The sequence below is a fragment of the Athene noctua genome, chromosome 25 (genome assembly GCF_965140245.1).
Source record: "Athene noctua chromosome 25, bAthNoc1.hap1.1, whole genome shotgun sequence".
Classification (NCBI taxonomy): domain Eukaryota; kingdom Metazoa; phylum Chordata; class Aves; order Strigiformes; family Strigidae; genus Athene; species Athene noctua.
In genome coordinates, this window is record NC_134061.1 from 5,734,760 (window position 1) to 5,744,365 (window position 9,606).

Genomic DNA, 9,606 nt, shown 5'->3' on the forward strand with positions numbered 1-9,606 from the left:
GCGCTCGACCCCGAGGGGAGGGCGGGGGGTGCTGGCAGCGCCCTGTGATTTCTAACGGCCGGAGCGTTGGAAACGTCTCACGGGAGGCTGGCCTGAGCATTAAGAGAGCCTGGCTGGGGCCGTGCGGGTCCGTTACACCCTGGCGGGGCACCCTCACGCCCCCAGTAGTAGCGGCACATGTGGATGAGGATGAAGATGAGGGTGATGATGGCGAAGCTCATGCCGATGACCTTGATGGCGTTGATCGTCTCGGGGTCTCTGAGCGTCCGCCGGCGCTGCTGCCGGGGGGTCACACGGAGCTGGAAGCCGGCCACCATCTTGCCCTCCCGCCAGCAGAAGTAGGTGCCTCTGTCACTGTGGCGGAGCCGCGGGATGTGCAGGTGGTTTCCGTGGTCGATGAAGACCCGGCTTCTCTTGCTGACGCCGATGAGGTAGTGGGAGCGGTAGAGCCGGACGGAGCCTTTGTCCCAGGCCACGGCGTGCTCAGGCCGGGCTCCCGGGCACGCGAGGATCAGGCCGGTGCCAGCGGGCTGCTTGTGGAACTGCATGGGGACGCGGGGCAGCCAGGGCTTCTCGCCCAGCTTGGCAATGACATTGGAGATGGCCTGCACGCCTTCCTCGGGGGCCTCCTCCTTCGGGCAAGGGCTCAGGCAGCTTCGGATGGCCACCTCAGGTCTCCGGAGGTGGACGGGGTGCTGGAAACGTGCAGGGACGGCCCTCGAGCCGCAGGACGTGACGTTGGGCACAGCGGTGCGGTAGCGGGGGTTCAGCTGGGCGCTCTGCACGTAGCAGAGCCCGATGCGCCGCTGCTCACCTCTCACCCCGCAGCGGTCACATTTGGTCCAGTCCCAGAAGCTGGTGAAGAGGCTGAAGAGCTTCTGCGTGTCGTCCTCCTGGACGTGCTGGCCTCTGTCCACAAAAGCCACCGCGATGTCCGTGGTGGGCTGCACGTCCACGTCGTAGCCGTAGAAGAAGTCCCCTTGCTTAGTGCCGCACAGGTAGTGCCCCGAGTCCGTCACCTGGGCTCGGAAGACGATGAGGCTGAACATTCGGATGCTGAAGCGCTTCAGCACGCTGCTGCCCCTCTCAATGTGGCCCGAGTCAACAACCACGGTGCCGGAAAAGTCCGTCAGGACTGTGGTTTTGGCGCTGCCCAGGTCCTTCTGGAAGTACCAGACGACAGAAGAGACCTCTTCAGGCTTGCAGTTGCAAGGGAGCTCGAAGGTCATGTCGGCCCAGTAAGCGGCGTTGTCGAACATCAGGAAGGAGGGACAAACCATTCTCTTGAACAAGTCTCCTTTGTCTTCGATGGCAAAAGCCTGGAGAACATCTACCAGGCAGAGGAGAGCGGCGGCTCCCAGCAGCCTCGTCTCCATGGCACCGCTGGGCTCTGCAGGCACCAGAACTAACCCAGGCACCGCGTCCTCGGCGGGGACAGCAGGAGCCCGCGCACGGGGCCAGCAGTGCCAGCGCCGGGCAGGGACAACGCACACCCCAGCTCGCTCACCAAAAATGAGGTTTGCGAATGACCTGGCAGCAGCGACCGAGCAGCAGCTCCAGCACCCGATCCCAGCGAGTATCTGCCGGGCAGCACTCTGTCCCTCCCCGGGGCTGGCTGTCCCCGGTACCCGGGTTCCAGAACCCCTTCTCTCCCCCAGCCTTTGTTGCGTGTTGCCCCGGGCAACGAGTGGGCGGGTCCTTTGTGCCGCGCAGCCTCGGCGGGAAGGGGCAGCGATGGAAGCGTGGTGGGAACAAGGGAACCGCCACCATCTTCGCAAAGACCCACAGGCAGTAAACGTGGGTCATTGCTCTGAGCCCTCTAAGCACAACGAACCCAGAGAAGACCCTCTCCCAATGGCAGCTGACCTCCGTGGCCCAGGAGAGGCTTCAAACACGCTATTGAGACTTCTGTGTCCTCCCTGTTGGCTTTCCAAGGGTTTGTGAGCTGAAGCCCCTCCACACAGGTCATGTCTGAGACTCTCCCTCTCTGAGTGACGGAGTGAGTCCTTTTGCTCACATCACCCTTGTCTGGGCTGATGCTGGAACTGGCCGTGGAGGCCTTAAATGCATCTCCCCTACGGTGACAGGGAGCTGTTTGCTCCCCACTGACTCTGACCTTCAGCTCAGCTACTGGCACTTCTTGAGCAGACGCTCTGGTCAGACCATGAACTGACTGTTGGGAAACGCATCTCGGCTTGTCTAACAGCCCGTCCTCCCATAAACATTCACACAGCCTCTCCTGTACTGCATTTCTCCTGAGTCTTCTCACTAAACCACAGTTATTTTGCCTTTCCCCAAGTGATGGGGATGCTGCGGGCTGCTCCCATCCTTGACATAGGACGTGAGTGCAAGCGCTGGGCCTGGGCACTGCTGAAAGCGCCGGGCCTGTTCCCACCAGAGCTGGAACCGTTGTGTCAGGGCTGCTCCTGCATCAGCATCCTCCATCCTGACCCCGGGTAACTCCAGCACCTTCTTGTTTCATTTAAGCCTTCAACTCTTGGCTTTCTGCAAGTCCTCGGCTTTGCAAGTGTTACCCAAAGGCAAGAGGAATCGCACCCACAACAGGCTGCAGGGACACAGGCGTCCCCAAGACAGAAGCCACAAAGCCCAACATTCCCGTACCAGGCCCAGAGGTGAATCTGAAGCCTGCAATCAGGTGCCCAGTGGTTTCCACAGAGAAGGTGGGAGAGGGATGGGAATAGTCTGCCAGGGCGAGGGGGTGCCCTTTTGCTCCACTAGACGGGTTTGGAACAAAATGGACCCGACCGTTGTTGCTGAGATGATTTCAAGGCAATCTTGTGGCAGGCGCATCCGCCAGTGCAAGTGGAGCTTCGTGGCTGCTGAAGTGTGGCAGCTTCTGGCTGGCTTTGTTTTCAAGGTCTCACGGTAGGTGAGACCTTTGGCCAATGGGAGCCGCTACTGACTACAGGTCAGATTCGGTCTGGGTGTCAATGGAGATCCCTGGGGGAGCCATCTGGAGCTCGTCCCCTGAAGCAGCACCTTGCGGTCGAGGACTCTCCCCTTGGGCCAGGACGCTGCCCAAGGAAACTCCTCGAGGGCCCTTGGGTCGGGACGCTGCCCTGAGCAGGTCCTCGAGGGTGAGAGCCCTCACTTGTCAGGTGAGTGACAGAGCGTTTGGGGTTGCCGTTAAACCCCAGGGAGTGAGGCTTTGTAAAGTGTTTTGGGCTGCTATTAAACCCCAGAACGTTGTTCTGTTCTCCTCCCGCAGACATTCGAATCGGTAATTTACAGAGAGCCGGTTGGCTGTTACTAATAATAAAATTTTTATTTTTTATATTGGTGGCCGGTTGCTTGTTTGGGAGCCTCCGTAACAAGTCTGAGCAACGTAACACACACGGGGCTGCTCATCACCCTTGGGAGAAGCTTGAGAACCCTCCCAGAGTAGAACTGCAAGGGAGCTCGGGGGGCAGGTGCTGAGCTGTGCCATCCGAGGGCCTCTCTGGGCTCCAGCCAAAACAGAAGTGCAACTCCATTTAGACACACTATTAGGCAGCTCTGCAGAGTTTCTTTGTTGGACTGATGCCTGTCAGTTCCTTCTGCATTTCAATTTGTGTGGAATTTTGGCAAACCAGATAGAGTTTGAGATCACTGGACCATGAGGTGACAGGATCTCTGAGGTTGAGCCCGTGCCCTGCTGTTTGAGGTAAAATAATAATAAAATACCTGGTTCGATCAGTCCCAGATACACCACCCTGCACAGCACCTCCACCTCCATCAGCCCATTCTACCTCCAGCGGCTGCACGGATAAACAAGAAGTGTCACTGGTTACATTTCTTAAATCCCCTCAGTGACAATGGTCAGTGATGACAAAGGGAAGGGATAATTTGGGGTCTGGTTTCTCCTTCAAAATACCAGCCAATTTTTTCTTTCCCTTGGTTGTTCTCCTCATCTAAGAGATTCTCACAGAGTTCTGTCAGGACACCCTGCCCCAGAGACCACAGCACAGTCCTCTCGGTAACTGACCTTTATTTGTGCAGAACTATTGCTCTGGGTGGCTCCCAGGAGCAGGGAAATGTACAGCAATGCTCCAGAAATAGCCCATTGCTCCGTTTCACACAATGATGCCAAAGCCAAGCGTCGAGCCTCTTTTCCACTCTGTCTCTGCACCACCCTGGTGCTTCTGCTCCTTCAGTTGACCCGGTAACATTTCCTCAGCTCCATCACTCTCCTGTCCTCCTCGGCTTCCCTTTGCAAGCTGCTGTCCATGAGGGGGGCTTCCCTCTCTGCTCCACAGCCAGCTGGGCTGCTGGGATGGCCAGCGGTGCCGTAACCCCCACTCATGTTCCGCAGCTTCCTCAACAAATCCCTGCTGCTCTCCTTCTCGGACTCGCTCAGAAGATCCACGTTTAACCCGAAGCGCTTGGTGCCCGAAAGGCTCTGTAAGATCTGAAGGACGGCATCTCTGTCTTCGTGACAGATGTTCTCTGCCAGCACCGTAAGGAATTCACCCAGGAGGCCAAAGCCCAAGTCAGCCTGAAAAATTCTGCCCAAGGCCTCCCCTCCGAGTTCAAGCAAAAACTGGTATTTTTCTCTTCCGCTTTTTAAGCATCTGCGCCAATCTCTGTAAAATTCGGCAGAGGTTCTGGGCAGTTGATCCAGTTCCTGAAAGAAAAAATAGGAATCCAGTTCATTTTGGTTTGTTCCCACTTGAAAATTCGTATCCTCCCCCAGCCCCAAACAACCTGTGGATGTCACAAAGGACTGCAGAAAGCTTGTGAGGTGGCAAAACATGAAGACAAGAAATTCCAGGTTCCTCAAGCCCCCTAGAAACCAGAGAACTTTGGGGGAAAATAAGGGAAGAATGGATGAGACATGAAACCTGGTGCAGATGAACACAGAGCAGTAGTGGAGTAACCCCAACCCTGACCAGAACCAGACATGCTGCCCAGCCTGGACCCACCGTCACTGCTCGGGAAGGGGTCTCCTGGAGATCGGCGTAGTTCAGTGAAAACCTCTGCTCCACCTCGAGCACTGTGCGGCAAATCAAAGGAGTGAGGAGAAAAAAGACAGGAGATGTAAACCCCAGACAAGATGCAGATGGCCCTGACACACCGTCTCGTAACAGGCTGCATTGGCGGGGATCTGTGGCAGAGCTGGCACTGAAAGGGGGCACAAAGCTCCGCGTGGCACCTCCAGATAAAGGGAAATCCTGTTTTATACACGATGGAATTGAACTGCTGAACTCATCACCGCTGCCTTAACTGACGCACAGACTTGAAGGAGGGTTAAAATGTTTGGGCTTTTCCACAGAGAGCGAGGACAAGGCACAGCAACATCAGGCTGGGCCTAAACACAAACCGGAGCAGCTCCGCAGATCAGAGCCCAAGTACTAATGGGATTCGGAACAGAATTTGCTCTGGGCAGATCATTGCTCAGTCCACGAAAACACAAAGCTGCCTGGAAGAGCTGCAGAAAGATCTCATAATAAACAGGCCAATGAAACTCGGTGTCAAAAAAACCCACGAGAAACATCCCTGGGAAACATCCCCAGTTCCACGTCCAGTGGCCAGGACTCAGCAGCGTGGGCAGAGTCCACGGGAGGGGGCAGGACCGATGCCACTCAAACCACGAATGACCTGGGTAGAAAATGTTTAGTAACTGTTTCCCACAGCTGAAGAACTAAGGAGCATCCAGGGAACTCATCAGGCAGCAGGTTTAAAACAAATCAGCACTTTTCCATATGATGCAGAACTAAACCATGGGGTGAGAGAGAACTGGCCACGCTCACAGCTCTGCGGTCTGTGGCGATTAAATGTGATGACCCAGATGCACGGCCCGGGCTCTCTGTCTCTAACTGCAGCCAGCTGGAAGAGTGCGGTCGAGGGAGGGCACTCTTCCCCAAGAATGTGGTACTGGCCACCAGCAGAGGTGGGGTACTGGGAGCTCTGGTCTGACACTGTGCAGCTGGTCTTAGATTCCCCAGGGCTGAAGCAGATTCTTCTTGGAGCAGCTGATGCAAGCTCTTGTCAGAAAGTAGGGGCCAGGAGTGACCCCTGTGGTTATCTAAACACCCACGTGCTTGGGGCCTTTGAGGGCTTGCTCACATGTAGAGATATTTAGGAAGAACTCTCGCATTTTAAAATAATCCCCAAATTACTCCGGAGCAATTTTGATACGTGGACAAAGTCACAGGAAGTGTGTCCCTCACCTGGGGTATTTCCACGTCGCTGGCTTGCGGGGCCTTGGCACGGACTGCACAGGGATTCCACAGCACATTCCTCCTCTTACCCATCTTGTCCTTTTTCTCTAGAGGCTTCAGGTGTGATGCCAGCACGATGTTCCTGCAGGCAACAAGGGGATGGGATACTTGGCAACATCAAATAATGTGGGGCTTTGAGCTGCTTCTCTGAGGCAATTTCTGAGTTTAGGCCATATGTATCATCCAGAGGGACCTGGACAGGCTGAAGGAGTGGACCTATGTGAACCTCATCAACTTCAACAGGGCCAAGCGCAACGTCCTGGGCCTGGGCTGGGGCAATCCCCACTACCAGAACAGACTCAGGGATGGAGGGACCGGGAGCAGCGCTGCAGAGAAGGACTTGGGGGTACTGGTGGCTGAAAGATTGACCATGACCTGGCAATGTGTGCCTGCAGCCCAGAAAGCCAACCGTGTCCTGGGCTTCACCCAGAGCAGCAGTGTGGCCAGCAGGTCAGGCGAGGGGATGCTGCCCCTCTGCTCCGCTCTTGTGAGACCCCCCTGGAGCCCTGCGTCCAGCTCTGGGGTCCCCAGCACAGGACAGACATGGACCTGTGGGAGCGGGGCCAGAGGCCACGGGAACGGTCTGAGGGCTGGGACAGCGCTGCTGCGGGGAGAGGCTGAGAGCTGGGGGTGCTCAGCCTGGAGAGGAGGAGGCTCGGGGAGACCTTACTGAGGCCTCTCAATGTATAGAAAGAGGCTTGTAGGAAAGTCGGAGAAAGACTTTTTACCAGGGCCTGCAGTGACAGGACAAGGGGCAACGGCTTTTAACTGACAGAGGGCAGGTTTAGACTGGACGTAAGGCAGGAATTCTTCCCTGTGAGGGGGGTGAGGCCCTGGCACAGGTTGCCCAGAGCAGCTGTGGCTGCCCCCTCCCTGGCAGGGTTCAAGGCCAGGTTGGACGGGGCTTTGGGCAACCTGGGCTAGTGGAAGGTGTCCCTGCCCGGGGCAGGGGGTGGCACTGGATGGGCTTTAAGGTCCCTTCCAACCCAAACCATCCTGTGATTCTGCGATTCTATCAAACAAGATGGGGATTCAAATGAGATCATGAAGCATCAGAGATGGGTCAGAGGAAAACAGAAGATTTTTCAAGCAGGGGGCACTTGACAGGCACATCCTCCTCACAAACTCAGTGTTAATCCAGTCGTCAGGACCAACGGGGCAGGAATTTCCCTGTAGGCTGCAAGCACCATGGTTCCTCCCCAGCACGGGGACTGGCTCGCTTCCCAGGAGCTGGGCATTTCCACCAACAGTTCCTCTAGAGCCAGAGCCTCGAGAACTGGCAGGATCTTGGGTCCTCCTGCCTTTTTCTTACAGTACACTGAATTTTCTGTGGCTTTGGGACTTCCAGAGGAAAGACCCTAAATTCTTACAGCAGCCAGGGACCGTTTGGCAGCTTGCAGCGTGCCGGGCAGGTACGTTCTGTGGATTCACTTGAATTGGGCATCTTATTACACTGACATCTGCAACGAACTACAGCAGCCCAGAGTCGGTGGCTCTGGTGGTTCCTCTCATCCCATGGGATGAATCCCTGCAGTTGGTCATCCCAGTAACGGGCAGGAGATCTCTGAAGGGGTCCAGCTCTCTGCTCCTGTGCTAGTGTGGGCTACACGAGCGAAGACACTGCCCCACAGAGAGAAGCTGCTCCGTTCCCTCCCTCAGATTACTTCTGCTGTTACCAATACACCGATAAAACAGCTTAAAATCCCTCAAAGATCCCTTTATAGGGACTGGCAAGAAAGTTGGGGGAGCAAAAAGCATTTTAAGGTGTTTTTCTGCCTTTCAGGGATCAGACGATATGACTGAGTGCAGACAGAGATGAAGCCGTGGATGGAATCTGATCCCGTATGTGTTTACCAAGGGGCGGTCAAAGTCCTTTGTAGGATCCCCCCACAAACCTGTCTGTGGATGTTGAGGGACAGGGACTTCCCCAGACGGATCTAGAGGTGGATCCGGGACTTGGGTGGGTGTTGGGAGTGCCCTGCGCTGCTTCTGCGAGGCATCCCTGCCATCCCTGGGCCACACACCAGCTCCCAAACCACTTGGACAAAGCACTGACGGGTTTGGGAGCACGAACATGCCGGGCGGGGTGTGCGGGGACAGGCGTCACCCTCTGCTGCGCCTCCACCATGGCACGGGGCGTGCGGGGAGGAGAGGGAGCGCCGGGCAGGCCGGCGGGGCTTGGGGGGTGGGTGTTGTGCCCGGGAACGGGGAGAGAGGACGACAGAGTGGCGGGAAGGGGACAGCGCGGGTCCCACTGCTGCTCCACAGCTTGGCCCCCGTGAGGACCTCCCCTGCAGCCGGCTGTTCGGGGCAGAACAGCTGAGATCTCACCCCACACACGTCAGCCTGATGATTTTAGGGGGGAAAATCCTAAACAAGGCTGAGTTTCTGTCCCACCCGGACCCTGTGTCACGGGGCTGTGGCCTTTTTGGGAATCCTAAAACTGGGTTTGCTGCCCCGCCAAGCCAAGCTCGTGGTGACCCCGAGCAGAAAGCACAGATAATCAGCTCAACCCCCTCTCAGAGCAAAGTCTGAGCTCAAAACCCACCAGGGTCCCAGAACCGGAGCTCCAAAATAAAGAGCTCCAACCCCCCGCTGTGAGGCTGGAGCCCCCAGCACCAAGCAAGGCTTCGCTGTGGACGAAGCCCTTTGGGGTGGGGAAGCACCTGAAGCCCCCGCCCCGCCCCGGGCATCCCCCGTCGGACCTGAACTCCTCGTAGGAGGGGACGCGCTGGCGCACGGCCCGCAGCTTGGCCTCGTTCTCCCTCTCCCGCCTCTCGTCGGCCGCCACCGCCGCCCGCAGCTCCCGCTCCAGCGCCGCGGGGTCGAGGGCTCCGTCCGCCTCCATCCCGGCCCCGCCGCCAGGCAGGAGAGCGGGCGGGCGGCTCTGGGGACCCTCAGGGGACCCCGCTCCTGTCGTGACAGCCCTGCCGGGGCTGGCCTCAGAGACCCCCCTCCTGTCACAACAGTCCTGCCAGGACTGGCCCCGGGGACCCGCTCCCGTCGCGACACCCCCACTCGTATCGTGACAGGCCCGCCAGGGCTGGCCTTGGGGACTCCACTGCTATCGTGAGAGCCCTGCCGGGCCGCGCACGTGGATGGCAGCCGGGAACCTCACGCCGATCGCGACAGCCCCGCCGGGCCCCGACACGCCGCCGGCCCCCGGGGCCGCTCTCTCTGTCGCGACAGCCCCGCCGCCCCCCGCCGAGCTCCCGCCGCCGCGCGCGGCCGCTCCTCCCGTCGCCATAGCGACCGGGCACGGCCCGCGAGGCCCCGGCGCGGCTGCCCCGGCCGCGCCTGACAGAACCGGCCCCGCCGCCCCGCGCGGCCCCGCCGGCCCTGCGGCCACCGAAACCTCGCCGAGAGCGTCGGCGGCTTCGCCCGG

At 58.3% G+C, this 9,606-nt stretch overlaps 2 protein-coding genes across 3 annotated transcripts; both read right to left on the reverse strand.

Moving 5' to 3' along the window:
• Positions 1-21: 21 nt before the first annotated feature.
• Positions 22-3,289, reverse strand: LOC141970144 (Ig-like V-type domain-containing protein FAM187A). Its single transcript, XM_074926526.1, has one exon. The coding sequence runs from the start codon at positions 1,374-1,376 to the stop codon at positions 78-80; it is 1,299 nt and encodes a 432-aa protein (XP_074782627.1). The 5' UTR covers positions 1,377-3,289; the 3' UTR covers positions 22-77.
• A 90-nt stretch (positions 3,290-3,379) lies between these two features.
• On the reverse strand, positions 3,380-9,471 carry LOC141970428 (dynein axonemal assembly factor 19-like). Of its 2 annotated transcripts, none has more exons than XM_074927029.1 (3): positions 8,927-9,471; positions 6,171-6,303; positions 3,380-4,624 (listed from the first exon to the last, which is right to left on the reverse strand). In XM_074927029.1, exons 1-3 carry the CDS (start codon positions 9,067-9,069, stop codon positions 4,151-4,153), a joined length of 750 nt encoding a protein of 249 aa, XP_074783130.1. In that variant the 5' UTR covers positions 9,070-9,471; the 3' UTR covers positions 3,380-4,150. The 2 variants fall into 2 exon arrangements, with proteins under 2 accessions (XP_074783130.1, XP_074783129.1); XM_074927028.1 differs by having other exon boundaries at positions 8,888-9,471.
• Positions 9,472-9,606: the final 135 nt, after the last annotated feature.